The 19154-nt window shown below is 45.5% G+C and overlaps 1 protein-coding gene across 2 annotated transcripts in view; it reads right to left on the bottom strand.

The window, feature by feature from the left end:
- agap3 (ArfGAP with GTPase domain, ankyrin repeat and PH domain 3) overlaps positions 1–16070 on the bottom strand; it is a 108080-nt gene extending 92010 nt beyond the window's left edge. The window contains exons 1-2 of one of the 2 annotated variants that reach the window (XM_083653783.1): positions 15958–16070; positions 853–911 (exon numbers count right to left, since the gene is read on the bottom strand). In XM_083653783.1, coding sequence (XP_083509909.1) covers positions 853–911; positions 15958–16069 — 171 coding nt within the window. In that variant the 5' untranslated portion in view covers position 16070. Of the gene's footprint in view, positions 1–852; positions 912–10286; positions 11409–15957 lie in introns of those variants that run through there. The other variant, XM_083653782.1, reaches the window with a different exon arrangement.
- Between the last annotated feature and the right edge of the window lie 3084 nt (positions 16071–19154).

Raw genomic sequence — 19154 nt, 5'->3', positions numbered from 1 at the left:
GTTTGGCCGGCGACTAGGAATGGGCATTTCTAGCAAAAACACTATTCGAAATTCGATGCCCATCCCTACGGGCGACTCCTTACATTTTTCTATATGCGGCCCACAACCAAAAAAGTGTGGCCACTCCTGTAAGCTTCTATAAGACATGACTGAACAACTTCTGCTCAGTCAGTATAACCTTGTCACCGAGCAGCAACTCATTGTCAAATTAAATGAATGATCTTGCATTTCTCACACTGGATTCTGTCTTTCTGGGCCCATTTAAGAAAACCCTGAGTAGAAGCTGCCAATTAACACCTTGGAAGCATGTAAGCGAACGGATGTGTTTGAAGCGTTTGAAGCCAAAAAAAAGCAAGTTTTGCCTTTGAGCTCCGCAGTGAATTCCCCCCTTTTCATCTCGCCCAAGTTTTTCTTGCAAGGTACAATGAATTTACCCAAGATAGAAATATCAACTGACAGAGCGGTGAGCGCAGTTTCAAGGCTAGCAGTCTGTATGGGCGGAAGGCATTAAATCATGCGAGGATGTTAGTTGTGCGTTTGGCAGTTGGCTGAGTGTGCTGCACTGGCGGGTGGGATCAGACCCAGGACGTGTCACTAGTCTAGCCCAAAACTGTCACTCATCTCGCGTCCTGCTAGCAAGCCACCCCGCATCGCCATGCCAACGCATTTCATTAGAAATCAGCCACTATGTGCCAGGCCGGGAGAAGTCCAGCCAACTCTCCTCTCTCATGTAAAATGCAACAGCAGTATTACATGAAGTGAGCATGCATTCGCATTGACATTTAAATCCATCAGTTTAGATGGAATCTCTAAGGGATATGCCACAAAGAATAGTTGGTTACTCTTACTCACCACTTTCAGCTCTGGCACTGATCGACTCAATGTCCACTCCTGGCTGTTGACAAAAGAGTCTAAAAGAGGAAAACAGAAAAAGACAAGACACACAGTATTAAATGAAGGAGCGCAGATAATGTGGCATTGTAATCGCCTACTGGTTGACTGCAAAGTCACTTTAAAGCCATGGTTAATGGACTTATCTACAGCGAGCTGCTCGTCAAACTGTCATGATGGTCAAACTGGGATATGACGAAGCAAGTGCACTGCACAGTCAGGTTTCTCTTTAGTACACTTCCTCGGGATTGTTGTTAGAAGCAGTGTTGGGCAAGTTACTTTCAAAATGTAATATACTACATATTACTAGTTACTTTCATTTGAAAGTAATAAGTTACTTTACAACATTACTTTCTGTGTAGAGTAACTCATTACTTATTACACTACTTTTGCATTACTTTGACCAAAACAACAGCAGCAGCAGAATGACATCCCGAAAAATAATTTTAACCGCCTTGAAGTCAGTGTAAACAATCGAAAATTCTAAATGTTATTATTTTCCTTTGTTATTGTCATCTATAGTGGTTATTTGCATAAAAACACAGTTTGATTAGGAAATTATTGTATCTTTTTTAAATATGTGCTTTGATTTAATAAAATGTAACTCAATTTGTAACTTGAGTTACTTGACAAAGTAACTGGTATAATATTACTGAACTCCTATAAGTAATAAGTTATATTACTGAGTTACTGCTAAAAGTAATACTCTATATGACATGTAATATGTTACTTTTGTAATGAGTTACCCCCAACACTGGTTAGAAGGTCCAATGTCGAGCATACATTTGCATGAATAATTACTGTTCTGACTCTATTTCATATTCCTATTGCTCTTGTGTGTTTTTCGTTTCTTTTATGCTATGTTTCATATTTATATGCTTGTTGCTTTTTGCACCTCGTCTTAGATTTTATGTCCTACGGAGCCTAAGAATTTCACACGAGTGTACTTGTACAACCGGAGTGACAATAAACATCTTTTCTAAATGTAGGCACTTGTTAGACTGGCGCTAGGACGCCGGGGGCATCAGTAGCAGTGGGGCCGGTCAGAACGAGTGGACATCTAGGAAATGTTTTGGCAGAGAGGAACACTGTGACCTTAGTGGGCTACAAAGTATGAAATGTGTGAAGTCAGTAGCTTTGCCCCCGGCCAATGATGCCATGGTTTCTTCTAAAGAACTGTCTGCCTTCCCAGAAGATGTTGAAATTGTCAATGGAGGAGATGCTGTGGGCAGCACGGACCATGAGAGCCAGCAGCACCAGCTGAATGTACAGTAAGGTGGGCAGAGAGAGACAGTAGCCTTCTGATACGCCCAACACCACGGCCACAGGAGGCGATGACGCCAGACACATGGACTCTTTCTGGACGGACGGATTGGTCTGTTAGTGTCAGATTCGTCTGTTGATTACTACAAAATATTCTAGCCCAAAAAATGCTATTTGGGCCAGCCCTACAATGGGGTTGTGTGTGTCATGCTTTAAGATGCAAAGAACACATGTGCAGGGCCACCTTGTAGCGGGTCTGGAGAGGTCAAAGGCTTTTTCAAACTATGACCTTTTAAACCGGTTAACTTTGACCTTTATTTGTAGATAGGCCCTCAGGGTGATCATCAAGTCTCTATTCCGAGGAAAGTGATTTTGAGGGTTGACAGAGTTGAACATTTCATTGCACTTCATTTCCCTTGTGATTTTATCATAATACAAACAAAAAAACAGAAACTAATTTTTAAATATTTGAAAATAAGAAAAAAATTATATTATACACATTCAAAGAGGAGAGTCCAGGCAGCAATGATTTCTCCATCTCTATGACTTATTTGTTAAATCCAGTTCATCTATTTGCAACTTTAAAAGTGTACAACTGTAGGGTGTGGGGAGTGTAGAGGTAAAAGCACTCCCCTACCACCGTGGGACGGAGACCCGGGTTCAATTCCCGGCAGCGGTACTTCCGGCTTGGTCAGACGTCCCTACAGACACAATTGGTCGTGTCTGCGGGTGGGAAGCCAGTGGAGTATGAGTCCGGGTCGCTGCACTAGTGCCTCCTCTGGTCGGCCGGAGTCGGTCGGGTGGCCTGTTTGAGGAGGGAGAGGAACTGGGGGGAATAGCGTGATCCTCCCACGGGGCTACATCCTGCCGGTGAAACTCCTCGCCATCAGGTGAAAAGAAGCGGCCGGCAACTGCACAAGTATGCATGTGGTCATCTCCAACTCTCCCCCAGATCGGCAGAGGGGGTGGAGCAACGACGGGGACAGCAGGGGGAATTGGCCAAGTACAATTGGGGAGAAAATGGGAGAGATGGAGAGAAAATGGGAGAGAGAAAATCCGAAAAAACTTGAGCACAAATTGTACAACTGTTCAGTGGGAATTCAGTGGGAACCTTAGAATTAAGATCTATTAATATTAAGATCGCAATCTGTGAAGAGGATTATGCGTATCCATTTGAAAAGACTTTCAGACTTTATTCTATTTATTTCCTTTTTCAATGACATTGAGAGACTTTGAGCAGATTATCATGCTTTGAAAAACGGCAGTGGGAAAGAGCACTAAAAATAACAATATAAGAGCTCCGAAGTCAAACCACAAATGATCAGGGCACAGCCTGCTCCCCACAGCCATGGAGTGCAGGCAGCAATGTGTCATAACAGCTATTAGACCAAAGTCTTCCTGTTTCGGATCATGGCTTTCCCACCAGCTCAACCCCCCCCAAGGAGATAGCAGCTCTACTAGCGGGGTGTATAGACATGCTGTCTCCAGGTAACAAGGTGCAAGAAACCAGGTGGATCCCCCCCCCCTCCCCCGCGCGCACCCTGCCCAAACACACACGTCTACACCGCAATTAAGTGCCGAAACACCAAACAGGGAAGCATCATTACAGTAAGGCTGTGTGTCGCTGCGATATGGTTTCCCTTTGTGCCTCAGGCGATATTACTCTGATAACAAAACGAAAAAAATAAACCAAGATTAAATCATGGCCACATAAACCATTAAGTAGGCTGGCTAACCCATTGTCACTATAAGACAACAGTGTTGCAGTCAAATCACTATATCTCCAGGCCAAGTCTCGAGTCCACAGGTCTCGAGAAGAAGTCCGAGTCTGAGTCCACAAAGAAGAGTCTGAGTCTGAGGCCGGAGTTACTGAATATGAGCGTGAATCCACATACGTAGGTGGAACACACGTGCCCAAGTTGCACAAAATTGAATGTCACAGTATTAATATAGCTATCAATAATATCTTAGGCCAAGTTATTAAGGGCTATAATTGCAACAACAACAACAAACGAAAAAAGAAAGAAAACAGTCAAATAACAACTTCCGAGTCCGAATGCATGGATGCTCGAGTCTAAGTCCAAGTCGAGTCACGGGTCCTGAAAATGAGTCCAGGAGTCGGACTTGACTCGACAACAACAACTGTAAGACACATTCTTTTTTTTCTTCTCTCCAGCAAGTGCTGCATGACTCATAGATGAGCGCACTTGAGTTTAAAGATCCCATTTACCTGCTACAATAAAGGTAAAAAGAAACCAAACCTTTGGCGCTTGCTTTCTGAGCGACTACAATGATGTTTACTTTCTGTGTGACCCTCATTCACGTCTCACAATGGGCCTTGTGCCTCTCTGGCTGTCTGTTGTTGTGGGGAGAGGAGCAGAGGGCATGCCTCACACTGGGAAGCCTTTCACCGTGTTTTCTATGGAGCGGAGGAGTGTTTTTCAACACAACGCCTGATGTTAAGCCCTCTCAATACGGGTTTGACACTTCCCCAACATGTCGGAACACGAACACACCCATCCCATTCAGTCCTAACGTGTAGGAGAGCAAGTGCAGTTCACATCTGTCTGAGAGTATTTTAGTTCACGCTGTTGCTTCCTTTTCTCAGATTTCTTCTCATTATTAGTCCTGAATAGGTTGTAGTATTTCTCGACAAATAGGAGGGTTGATCCAATTCAGCAGTCATCATCACTAGCATTTATACAACCACACTAAAAGGTGCCAGTCTTTAGAACCTGCTGCAGCAACCTACCTAACACTAAAAGCCAACCAATAAATGGAAAATAAATAGATTCTCCATTTTCCGTTTTCTCACGAATTGTACCTCCTCTACCAATCTGGGGAGTTGTAGACTAGCACATGCTTCCTCCGATACACGTGCAGTCGCCAGACGCTTCTTTCCACCTGACAGCGAGGAGTTTCACTGGCAGGACGTAGCGCGTGGGAGGGTCACGCTATTGCCCCCAGTTCCCCTCGCCCTCGAACAGGCACCCCGAGCGACCAGAGGAGGCACTAGTGCAGCGACCAGGACACAATCCTCTTAATCTGGCTTCCCACCCGCTTGTATGGACAAGTCGGAGGCAACACGGGGGTTCGAACCTGTGACCCTCATGTTGCTAGGCAGGGAGTCTACCGCTGCACTACCCAGACGGCCGAGAACAAATAGAATTGATAGATGGAAAGAAAGGAATCTGAATCAATAGATGGCCAGACACAACACAGTAAGTGCTATTTTTCTCTCGTTTGTTCGGTCCACATAATCACAGTTTCAAAGAGGAACACGCTCAAACAAAGGCCAATCCACAGATAACCATATTAAGTGCCATCAAGGACCATCTCACAAATGGGCTTGTTGGCCACTGCCAGACACTGCAGCAGCACACTCGCTTATTATTGACCAGAACAACATCACTTATCCCTTCAAGGAGATAAGACGCAGACAAGAAGAAAGGAGAAAATTGGCACTTTTCACATAAAACCTGACAGGGCCCAACAGCCGTGCATGGTGCATCCTCCCCGACACAAAGATCGTCTATGGAATCATGTGACACAGGTTTTCTTTCAGTACCAAGCTGGGATATGGAGAAGATGCCCGATCCGTGCCATACTTGGAGAGCAGATACCACCAGCTTTATATTAGTGCCCCAGCTAAAACGGCCTAATTGAGTTCACGTGCTTTCTGTTACATCACTCTTTAAACATGAGCGTCGCCACAGAACTGTGGTCTAGAATGGCCATGGGAGCAGAAAGAGACGATATTAGCGATGCCTACAGAGGACACACAGTGTCTTTGTCTCTGCGAGGGGAAAACTGTGTTAGCGGCTTGTTTGTCAGGTCTTTCACTTCACTGCTCACGTCCACTCAAATAAAAATGACTCTTCCGTGTGTGTGTGAGGGTACCGAAGCACCGTCGCGCCCCCTCTGTTCAGTGTGAGGGTACTGAAGCACCATGTTATTTCATTTTACAAGAAAGGAAAATGCAACGAGTGCAGAAAAATGCGGCGCAGTGTGCGCGGTTTGTTTGTGTGTGTCCATAGATGTGTGCGCACGTGCGTGCACACGTGCATGTGAATGTGCAGCGGTTTCGGAATGAGAGAGGACAACCTTGAGGTCTGAACTTCCACTCTAGCTCCGACCATCATGCCTCTCCAACCATGCTTTCCCACCGGCAAAAATTACAGAGGGAGAATTTAGCCCAGCAATAAGTATTTTTACATCCCTCATTTGCAAACCACACCACTCAGTAGTACCCATCAACATTCTGTCTGACTAGAAGTATACTTACATCCTGCACCTCTTGACACAATGTATGGTCCTATACACCAGGGGTTTTCAAAGTGGGAGGCGGGCCTCCCCAGGGGGGCTCCATACAGTTTCAGGGGAGGCTCAGTGAATGGAAGTGAAATAATATTACATCAGTTATTAAAAGGAGATCTCATAGAGTAGCCTAAATGTGTGTGATTTGGTTAAAGAGATACTTCAGAGATACAGTAATTTGGGGGAATTTGACAGTTTTTCCCAGAGTCAGAACAAATAAATGCCTTCAGACAGAACTTCATTATGTAGTTGGTGTAGGTGTAATAGTCTGAAGCCAAACAGCAATATCAGGCTATCTTGGCTCAATTGTTGAGTGTCTATATGGGATCAAATAACAATCATGATCCAATAGGCCTCCAGGAATTGAGTGAGGGGGGCTCCTTTTTCCAAGCTTTGTCTGGGGGGAGGCCCACAGTCTCCGACTTTGAAAACCCCCTACTATATACCATCTCCCTATCCGTGTACTGCTCTCCAAAGCAATTTACAGCGAGCCAAAAGACTTAGTCAGCGCTCTTATCTTGATCTGCTGAGCTCCCAGACAACAAAATGTTATTTCCCTGCAAGGAGATAAGTGACAGTGTCTGCTGACATTGTGTTGTCAGCCGACGGGTATTGATCACTTCCTCTGAAATAAATTGGACAACTTGTTTCAAATAGAATTCTCGTTTAAGGCGGGATTTTGCAAATTAGGTTTAGAAAAGCCTTGCCCTCCCATGACTCCTATCTTGATTGAATTAATTTGCATGTTGCAGAGTAAAGGGAGGACGAAATGAGCACTCGCTTATCTTTCCTGCCACCCCAAACAATGCAGGTGAGCAAGCTAATTAAAATAATCAACCATGAATCAAAAAAAAAAAAAGTGGGAGTTAAAGGTATACTATGCAACTTTTCTAGCTTGCCGTTTGTAAACATTCAAAGTTGGCCCCTCCCCCCCCCCCCGGCTCCACAAGCGAGCAAGAGAGAGAGAGAGTGGTTCGGTGGTTGAGTGAGGTCGACAGTGGATGAGAGAGAGCGAGTGTCGACGCAAAACTGTGAGAAACGGAGGGATTACAAGTTATTTTCTGATTGACACACCTCCAAACACCTCGCACAACCCTCTTGGAAGATGCCTCACTTCCTAGTTTTGTTTGAATGCAGTCTGCTCTGCTGCTCTGCGCGATGTTATTGGCTGGTGGGCTGGTGTGGGCGACACACCCCAGGTGGGGGCTGCTCAAACGTTGCAGCCCAGAAACGTCCTGACCGCAGCAAAAAACAATGAGAAAATACAGGCAGATAAACACACCGCCACACAATTCTAGTGGGTCATAGTGATTATTGAGAGAGATTACTGTTATATGAGTGTATACTGTATATTGTTTTTGTTTGTTTGTTTGTTTGTTTGTTTGTTTGGAAAATGCATGGAAATTCTGCATAGTATAACTTTAATGAGAAAACACTTACAAAGCTACCATCCCCTTCCCTCTGCTACTGCCATATTCAGCCCCATCCCAGAATTGGGAGTCCAATCCAACTGATTCAACAACCGCTTTTGAAATCTTGGTGTTGTAAAGTGAACGGTTGCTCCTGAGAGGCGACAGCAGCGGGGGGGGGGGGGGGGGGGGGGGGGGTCTACTACCGAAGCTCGAGTTGCATTCTGTTATTAACAGACTTATACCCCCAGACTGTGCATCACTCAGCCGTTCTTGAACGTCTCCCTGTTCCTCTGGCAACATGGGCAAAACACATTATCACGCTGCCGTCCTTCGTTTGTTCCAATTTGCTTTGAAGTGCTTGCGTTGAAGTGGCTGTTTATCATGACGGTAAAGCTCATCACCTGCAGCCAGTCTGGCTCGCTGCTGCGCGGTGTGAATTGAATGAACAAAGACAGATTGTTTTTTTGTTTTTGTTTTCAAAATACATTTTCAATCTGCACAGTTTATGAAGCGGGCAGACGGGCAAGAAAAAAGGCAAATATTTCACAAAGTAGCCCAATATTTACAGAATAGAAAATGTTCTCGGCACGACTCGGCGGGGAGTCACAATCTTTTTGCGTGAAGCACGGCAAAAAGATTTGGAATTCCAACTCCATGAATACATTTTCTGTCAGATTCAAGATAAAGGGGTACCGTGTATATGGACCTCGCTGTTCTGACACGCATGGGGGATTTTTGATTTTCGACAAATTGTCAGTAGATCATGACAAGACGGGTCGGAATGAATACGCCTCAGTCAGTCAGTCAGTCAGTCAGTGAGCACTGTTGCCTGCCTGCTGGATGCCAGCAAGACTCGGCGATACCTCATACTTTTTCTGGGGCTATTATCGCTTGAAAGTAGTTTCGATCTGCAGTACCATTCCCAGTGTTTCATTCAGACCCCACTAATGGAGTGCAGAGCTGACTTTTATGGCCCCATGCCTAGCCGCCCCTCCTCCAACGCAGAGAGTTCAGAGATCCCTCGTCTCAGGCACATGGCCCACTGATCACCCCTGTATCTACAGGCATGACAGGGAGAGGCTTTGTTCGTCCACAGGTGGGGGTGGGGACAGACCGAGGTGGTGTCCTCGCCTACGCCAGACAGTCAGAGACATGAGACAATGCTCGCCCTGAAGACGCAGCACTCGTATGTCTGGTTTGTTATTGACAAAGTGTGTGTGTGTGTTATCATGTTGATTCCCCTTTGCCAGAGGGTTGGGCTTCTCAGCTCTCTCTGGATGCAATTTCGGAGCGAGGTTGTCAAACACTTAGGCAGGTAGCAACAGGCGACGAGTCCCGCCCTCGGCGTTGAACACCTCGCTTCACTCAGGTTGATCGGCACACCCACATTCCAAGCGCCTGACTGCCCCGACTCTGCAGCTCGGAATAAGACAAGCGTCAGTAAATACACACTTGACACTCGACCACAAACTACCACAAAGGACTTGGTATCCTTGGTAACAGGTTATGCGGAAAATACAAATAGAGAAATGTATTACGAGCATACTGTAAGCGGGCATGGGAATGAAAGTCTACTGGTACGGTTTACTTCATGAGAACGAACACGACAATAGCTAAACAGTACTGTCTTGTTAGTCACAGAGAGAGACAGCTAATTAGCTGTTCCTACGAAGGTGTGAGATCGGAGCTTCACACGCAAAAAAAAAAGTAGCAAATCACAGCTATTAATTCAGATCGTTACAAATATTTGCGTCTCTGTGCCCGCTCCTCCAGGCAACTGGACAAACAGAGCGCACTGTCAGACTTAACCTTTAAACACAGTGCTTAAGTCGTCTCTTCTCCCCGTCATTATAGCATGTAAGCCCTCTTAATTTAGCCCTGCTAGGCCGCCAAACGCATCCCCATTACAGCCACTAAACTGCTGTAATGCCACTGCTTTAAGCTGGGTGCCTATGAGGCCAACACAGACAGCAGGATCACACTCACACGTCCTGCGTCGGAGACACACACTGACATACAGAATACATACAGTAGTAGCACCACGGCTATTGTAACCGCTTCTTATCAATCATTGCTGTTTTCGAGTTTCTGCTCCATTGTACTACTTACTAACCTCCTCACTTACTCACTGAATGGGAAGAATGCATAGAAATAGGCCATTCAAAAATGGAAAGCACCAGAGCAATAAATTACCCAAAATAGAAAAGGACTCTGGAACCAGATGTTTTTGAACGGCGTCCAAACCCGCGGTTTCCCCCCCATGTGTTTCTCATTTGCCTTTTTCCTTCTGAAAAGTGTATTTCCGTGTTTGACTCGAGCTAACTTTTTCGTGCAGTGATTGAGGGGCTGGTGTTACACAGTGTGAGTGCTGAGAAACACATTCATCACTCGCTCAGGTCTTACCTTGACCTTTGCTGAAGTCGATGCCTGCCAGCGTCTCCATGGCAACCGACTGTGGCTTTTTATTCCCGGCCAGGGGAGACGGGCCAACGTCTTTGCCGTGGGACTGCTGGGACTGGCATTTGTTGCCACTGTATGGCTGCTCTCTCCTCCTGAAGCGGCTCGCTATGAGCTGCCACAGGCTGGGCTCTTCCTGAGCCGGTTTGGAGGAGAGCTTAGGTGGATAAAGGGGTACCTCCATCACCTTGACCTTCCCCCTGCTATGGTACTGAATGTACTGCAAGCCCCCGTCCTCTAGCCACTCGTGGGGAGGTGGAAGGGTTCTGCCTGTGAGGTAGGAAAAGGGCTGCGAGGGCCTTGCCGTCTCTTCGCCAGTGCTCTGAGTCCGAGAGCGCTCCTCGGACTCCCCCTCGGACACCATAGTGATTTTGTCCCGAGGCCGGGTCCTCCTGATGCGCAGACTGAGGCTCCGTCGTAAGGATCCAAGCGTCCTCTTCGGAGCGTCTGATTTGCTGGGGGACTTGGGGGGAGATTTAGCATCTTTGTCGTTTTCCTTGTCCTTGTCTTGCGGTGCTTTGCTGCCAAACAGCCTCCAGCGGAAGCCGCCTCTGAGGAGGCCTCCTCCATCGCTGCCTGTGTGGCTGCAGCTCCTCTGGCTGTCCATCTCGTCATCAGACCCTCTCTTCCTGAGCTCCAACACTGTCATACTGAGAGGTCTGGGTTTCCAGCTCCTCTGGCGAACCCTGTGGTTCACGTCTTCGGGGACCGACGGCCGCGGAGGAGCCACAGGTTTGAGGCCGTCCACGGCCCGCAATTCAGCCTTCCGGCTCCGGTGCTGCTGGGTGCCGTCTAAAAAGCTCGCCTTCCTGGAAGCCTGCTGGGGCCCGGGCTCCGACAGGACCGGGCCTGCCAGCATGCACACGCTCCTGGGTCTCCGGAGTGGTCTCTCCTGTTCAGGTTCAGAGCCTCTTTTCTGGACGACTGGCTCTCCATACATGCTCACCGGTCTCCTGCCGAGTGGAGCTCCCTCCAGGTGAGGCCTACGCAGCACGGCCCGGGGCAGAGAGCTATGTCCTGACACCGCGCCATGGTTCCCCAGGGCAAGAAGCCCTTTAGCTTGGGCAGTGACGGAGCCGAACGCCGGGCCCTGGATATCCCGCTCCTGGGTCTCCTCTGTCTGAGGCGCTGGAGGAGCCACCTCTGCCACGTCCCGTTCTCGCTGGGAAGAGTCAGCAGCAGAGTTTTTGGAGGGCTGTTGGAGAAACCAGTCTGTCTTCATTTCTCCCCCCTCCGCCTCCACCTCCTCCTCATTCTCCTCAGGTACTACCTCCTCTCTCTGCCTGGCGGCTCTGCCCGTGCGGCTCAGGGAAGGCCACCTGCCGAGCTCCTGCCGTGCCCTGCCCAGCCTGGGGCACTCCTCCACTGGCATGGCTCTGTTTATCTCTCCTCGTGGCTGGCAGCAATTCTCCAGCAGGGTGCGTGTGACCTGGCCCATTCCCCGCTCGGACACCGGCTCATCCCCCAGTGTCCCGTTCAAGATGACAGAGATGTGGTACAGTGCTTTCCCCTGCTCCTGCTGGCTTATAGCCGTACTCCTCGGGATAGCGTCCACTGTCCCACTGCTAAGGAACAGCATGGCACTTCACTCAAACTCATTCACACACACACGCACACACACACACACACACACACACACACACACACACACACACACACTCGTTCACACACCGATGCGTGCGCCACAAGCAAATGCTCACATCCTGCCCGGGTGTTTTTAAGGTTCTGCTCACGGAGTCCGTCCTCTCCAGACTGGATTCCTGTGCCAGGCATAATCCTTCACCTTTGACATTGAGGGGAGGGAAAAAACTTCAAACAAGTCTGAGCGAAGCCCTGTCTGTGCCACCTGCATGCATGCTCTGGCTCCTCTACTCAGCAGACTCGCACAGGCATCTAGACGGTGGTGGTTGTCTTCTCCCCACACATTCTACCTGTCCCATGCAAGCAGATGGAAGAAAGCAGCTTCTCCAGTGTTTGCTTTGCGACAAAAAGTCATATTTGCAACCCTCTGGAAAAGTTGTAATTTATTTAAAAAAGAAAATGACTCATCCTCCCTCTTTTGGCAAAGTTTTCGAAGTGTGCAGCAGTCCTTGTTGTTGCCGGCGGTGCAGACAAACGCCTTAATCTCTGTGAGCTCTTGCCGTGCAGAGCATGAAGGAGTGTGTCTCTGTTTGAACTTTCAGCTGCCTTCCAACCCCCCGGGACAGATGGAAAACAAGGAGTGGATCCCATGGGCATTAAGCACGCCCTCTTGATTCCTCCAGAGCTGCTAGCACACACACACACACACACCCCACCCCCACCCCCAGAGATTTAAAATGACAAAAGTCAACATAGGATCGAGGGGAGAGTGAGCTCATCGTCCACCGTTGTAATCAACAAAGACTAGGATCCAGAACAAATAACCATGAAAGAGGACTCTGTGTCCGAAGGGGCTTTATGTGCCTCTCCATGTAGTCCTCATCCAGCCAGGAAACTTCAGAGTGGCAAAGGGGGATACTTTCCCATGCTCGCTGGGGGAGGAGAGAGTGCAGCAGGCTACCACAAACTCCCACTACTTTGTTGATGCACTCACATTTTTAGAAACCACTTAAAAGCATTCAATGCAAGGGTCGGGCAAAGACATCCTACATAGGTTTACACACAGTTTCTTCAGATAGCTTTGATCATATGGCAAGACTGAACGATAGACAAGACGTTTGCCTCTCACTGCGTGAGCTACGAGAAAACTGTGCAAGATGGAGCTTTCTGTCAGCGGTACACTACAGTTTCCCTGGCTCCCACTACATAGCCTACACACTGTGGGGGAGCTTAAGCAAAATTCCAAGAATGGCTGACAGCTATTTATTGCAGGGAACATTTTATTATTTTAAAGCACTGTTAGTTACTGAGACAGAAATTGGATATTATGTAAAATGACATTGGCTTCCGGCTGCCAGCTATTTAGCCATCTCTATTTTGAACATTCTGGCATGTTCAAAATAGAGATGGGGGGAATAAAGGGAGGGACAGGGGAAGATCATAGGGGCTTCTGTTTCAGGGGGGGGTTGTTAAAGCCCAAGTATGCATGTTATGACCATGTAAATTTGGGGCATTTCCTGGTTATTCAAACCAGTGTTTCTCAAAAAGTGTGGAGTAGCCCCCCCTGGGGGGCACAGAGGCATGACGGGGGCGGGGGCGGTCAACATTGAGCATGACTCGAGTGGCTGCATCAAGCCTGCGCAGCCCCGTTTTGAAAAGATGTGCAGTGCGAAACAGGCTCATTGCAGCCAGCCACTAATACAGTGATCAGACTTGAGCTCTCACAAATGGACTTGCTCATCTTTCTTGCCAAATATCTTCATTTGTACTTTCTTTATTTTTAACTTTATTGTGATTGTTCCAGCAAAGTAATTGCACATTTCATTTGATTTTTCTCTATTTTTGGGAAAGCACACAGACTGACGCAGCAATCGAGTGACAAATATCAAGTTTATTTGCCATTTATATATTTAAAAAAAAGCGTTTGATGAAGTCGAAGTGGAAGTTGTTGTTTTTAATAATACTACTACTACTACTACTACTAATAATAATAATAATAGATTGGATTTAACCTCAACCTAAGGACATTGTACAATTTAAAAAGTAGTAAAAAGGCACAACATACATTATTGAAGCAACGGTGAAAGGAATGGTCATGGTCTTGATGTTATTTCAATAAAGTTAAATCATTTTGGTGGGCATGACAAAAAAAGGTTTGAGAACCACTGATTTAAACTGATCGCCGTAATTATTGGATCTCAGTTCTGTGAGTGCAGTATGTACTCATGAAACATGATACATGAAAAGACTTACTATGGTAAAGCCCCAGTTCTTCTTGGCCAGCGCACTGGTGTTCAAATTATGCATTTTATATGGCCAAGAACTACAAAGAAGACCAAGTGAATGAAGCCAAATTTCACATTCTGCTCTCTGCAATGCATTAGTCAGTCAATGGTTCAGGCTAAAACACTGCCTCCATGTGGTCAAAAAGAAAAAGTGTTAAGGAACAAAAGGAAAACAAAAACAATATTTACTCATATACTCAGGATACATTGACTTGACCAAGAAGTCAATCCGTGTGTGTGGTGGCACAGTGGCCCAATTGCTGTGCAATCACTTTGTGTATTTACATTGCTATACATTTGTCTGGATTTCTTTTTTTATTACATAATGTTCTGGATTAGGGGTCTAATGGTTCACATTTCACAAAATTCACGGTTTGGTTTCGATACGACACAGTACTCTCACGTTTCGTGATTTAAAAAATATACTTTTTAAAATGTATTTTACTTGTTTATTTTATTATTCTCAGAGTTTAGTTACATTTTTATTTTTCAATATAGAATGTTTTTTTTTTACACCTTTCGTCTTTTCCGTCTCCATTTTAGTTTACCATGATCCTTGTAGAAGACTTGCACTGTTCAGCAGTGAAAGATTTGTTTGCAATGTGTATTGAACTTAAAGTCTCGTACCTACACGGTTCAATAAGAATACACGTATCGTTACACCCCTAGTTCTGAACAACCACCATTCATTTTGTGCTTTATATTGATTTTTTTTTATAATGATATAAACTGAATATATATATATATATATATATATATATATATATATATATATATATATATATATATATATATGTGTGTATATACAGTATATATATATTTATTTATATACAGTTGCATAATGATAATTTAGCATAAGATTTACTCATTACTCCTGAATCCTGATGAGGGATTTCAACACAGAATACAGAGCAATATGGCAACACTGACAAGGCCTCCTGAGAGACCGTCACCATGGCAGATCCAGTATAACCACAAAGCTGGAGGAAGCAGCCCAAGAACCAAGACGAGACTGTGCCAAGAGGTGAATCACACCAGCAGCACCTCAGCAGAACGCCTCGTGTCACCTGACGACGGCCTAAAGCGCTCCAACAGCTCAAACGTGGATCATTCCCATATACGGAAGGAATAATAGACTCCGATTCCGAAATCGTATTCAATTGTCACATTAACTAATCGAAGAGTTCACCCAAAGTGACATTATTACATAAGCTGGTTGAATCAAGGCCCTTGCCTACGTATGAGGAAATTCTTGTTGCATACTTTCCTTTGTTCATCATCAGGGCACTCACTCAACGGCATACTGCTCTTATAGGAAAACATCTCAAGCATCTGAGGTGTCATTCAGGAAAGTCTACTGTGTTATTAACAGGTGATGCACTCACATGTATACAGTATGGATGCAGAATCAGAGAGAGCGTGATGTTTCAGTTGGGAACAATGCGCTGCATATTATTACCAATAAACTACCAAGATGTGCTGTCAGTGAAGTTATGACCCATGTTCATTCATAGTAATCGGGGGTTAAACCAAGAAAAGATTTGTGAGCCTGAAAAGTTGTCCAGGAGGAAATGAACAATGAATTAAGTGTTATATTAATTTAAATTAAATTAAAATAGCTGTGTGTCTGAAATCAAATCAAGCATGGTGCCTGAGAACTCTAAGCCCTGCAGTACTTCTAAGCAGTCATGCCTCGCTGGATATCTATCATCTATTGACAGCCACCAGCACCCATTTGTGCCTGCGTTTACCTGAGTCTAGGAAGCAGGGGTTCGGGATGATCTGGGGCTCATCAGCAAGCAAACAGTCATCTTCGCTCCATCCATGTCTAGCTCGCCTACGACCCCCGAAGCACAGCAACATAGTCTAGATGTGCCCTCAGAGGGACTTCAAGTTCACCATGACTCCCAATCTAACCATTTACATGTCTGAAATACGAGGTGTGTGTCAGCTCAAAACCGTTGGGTCATCTTCTCACTTTCCTCTGAAGGGGGCTTCTTTCGCTACCGTCCGGCAGCATCACTGTGTGGAAATCTCACTGTAGTTCAGTTGTCACCTCCTCCGGCATGTCAGTCCTCTTTTGCTTGTATATCCGACATTGCTATAATAGTCTCCCTGTAGCTCTATTGTCAGCTACAGCATGCTGCGGGCGGCCATACTATGTCTAGTGTTCAGACGCTGGCTGCTGCAAAGGCGTGGGCAGGGCCATGTGTGACGGTTGATTTAGGAGTCACTTCTTCCTGGTAATCTGCAGGATCCTACAGAAGAGACAGTGATGGGATTAAAGATAATCCACAATGCTGTTGCCTTTGCGGAGGTCCGGTCCACAGGAACCTGGGCTGTGGTCAGTCCTTGGATTTCAGTGTGAACAGAGCCGTCTCTTGTCTGAGTGGCCCTCTCTCTCTCCTCCTCCTCCTCTGTCCCAAAGCTGAATGCTGCACACTTCAGTTACTTCTCGGATTTTGTAACTGTATCTTGATGGCGCCTGGGAGGGCTTTTCAGAAAAACTGGATTGGCGTGTTTTTAGGATTACCCTCAATAGAGAGCCAAAGTCACGCCCACTTCCAGTTTAGGCACCAAGAGATTTAATCCGCCATTCTTTTTTCGATAGAGATTTCTTAAAAATGCTTATAAAAAATACTTTTACTTCGTCAAACCAAGCGATTCAGCTATGTTTGGAATCACGAGACGAGACCATAGAATATTTCACTTGGACCAAAACTTAAAAACAAAAAAATCAATCAATCAATTAATCAACAAATAAATCAAATTAATTTGCCTTTTTTCCCCTTTGTTTTTTAGTTTTGGTTCGAGTGAAAAGTTCTATGGTCTCTACTGATTCTAAATAAAGCGGAATCACGTGGTTCGACCAAGTACAACTATTTTTAGAAGCATTTTACAAAAATGTCTAGGGAAAAAAGAATGACGGATGAAATCTCTTGGTGCGTATGCCTAAACCGGAAGTGGGTGTGGCTTTGGCTCTCTACGTGCGTGTGCGTGCACGTGTGTAACACATCTGCTTGAATGTGTATGCAAATGTCTCACTGTGTGTGTTGGCCTGTTATCTCATCTGTGTTGAGCCATTGTGCCAAACATGAGGGTGATGTTAACTTTTGTTGTTTTGCCAACGTTGCTCTGACCTGACTTTGCCCTTTCCTTTCCCTGTGTGCCCATGAATAGAACGCTTTTGTGGGACTTTTTTGGACTCAAGTCTAGATAATTGCAAACATAATTACCTCTGCCTGCAATGTTTCTGTGCTATTGAGCATACACACAATATACGAAAATGAATTGTTGAACATAATTGTCAAGTTGTTCTTTGCGTAAATGTAAAATTGAAATGCATTTCATCTTAGGAATAGAACATAATGTGTTGGTGGAGCCCCAGTGTATCAAAGGTGGAAAATAGATCCTGCTTCATATGAAACCTGTCAGAAGAATTACATATAATATATCTAAAGCAAGTCAAAATACAAGAGGCGAAAGATTTGTTTTTGTCATCTGCTGAGAAATAACACCCAAATTAAATTCAGCACAGGTTTAATTAAATTAGTTTTATGGTGGAACTCATTACAGTACCCCTTAATTAGATTTTCTGTCTTTTTGCTTTCTCCACTTTATTGGATTCAATGAGGGCTGATGGTATTCAACCCTACAGTATTTGCATCTTCAAACGGAGGTAATCACGCGTAATATACTTGTCACTTCCAGACAGGGCTGCCCATACGCTTCCAGGGGCATCGCCACTAGGGGGGGCCACTAACAGGATGTGAGCTGCCAGAACTGCAGGAACTGCAGGAACTACAGTATATAACCAGCAGGAGGTCCCTGAAGATCATCAAAGACACAAACCATCCCCACAACAGCCCTGTTACCCTCAGGGAGGAGATACAGGGTCCCAAAAGCACGCACAATTCGCTTGAGGGACAGTTTCTTCCCGCAGGCCGTGTAGTAGCTGTACTGTACCGCACTGTAGATGCTACCATTACGTATGAATAATGTTTAATTGTATGTTTAATTAGGTATATGCTATTTGCACCTGTACGTCGAATTTAAAATGTTTAAGTACGTCCAAAGTATGCACATGACATGTGCACCTATGTGCAGTGAATATGCCACTGTCTCTGACTTGTCTTATCACTCTACTGCCTTATTGCTTGTTGTGTCTCTTGTTGTTTTTGCACTCATATGCCCTGTTATATTTGTACTATGTTGTAAACGGAGTTCACAGCACAAGAATTTCACACGTGATATACTTGTACTCCGGAGTGACAATAAAAATCTTGAATCTTGGAGCCAGGCAAAAAATTATAATAATAATAACACTAAAATATATCTCCCATCCTGAAAATGCGGCAACTAATTTATTTTTTGCAAGGAGTCGAACAAATACACAAAATACAGCAGCAGTAACAAGGCATGCTTGGGCAGGAGTGCTCCTGTGGAAAATAGTGCCATTCTGATGTAATCCCACATCCGACCAGTGCAGTGAGAGGCAGCAATGTGCCGCAAGGCATCTAGTCTGCCGGAAAGCCAAAAGAAGAAGAAGAAGAAGAAGGCAGGCTTGGGGCGGACCATTTTGCTTGGGGCAGCAGCAGCTAGAGGGACCATTTATGGCAGGGGTGCCCACACTTTTTCAGCTTGGGAGCTACTTTTAAAATGACCAAGTCAAAGTGATCTACCAAACATATTTATTTATATATATATACACTGAGTATACAGTGGAAAACAGTGGAAACAGTGGAAAAACAGTGGAAACAGTGGAAAAACAGTAAAAAAAAAAAAAAAAAAATCTTCCCTCAATGCCATGCGATCGACCACACTACCTTCGCGATCGACCGGTCGATCGCGATCGACGTATTGGGCACCCCTGATTTATGGTGTAACACACAACACAGACAGGTGATAGCAAACAAAACAAGACCGGTGATAGCAAAATGCCAGGAGC

This window comes from Poromitra crassiceps (genome assembly GCF_964638095.1).
Source record: "Poromitra crassiceps genome assembly, chromosome: 17".
Lineage (NCBI taxonomy): Eukaryota > Metazoa > Chordata > Actinopteri > Beryciformes > Melamphaidae > Poromitra > Poromitra crassiceps.
The sequence above is the reverse complement of the archived record's forward strand: the minus strand, read 5'-3'. Positions and strand labels throughout refer to the sequence as shown.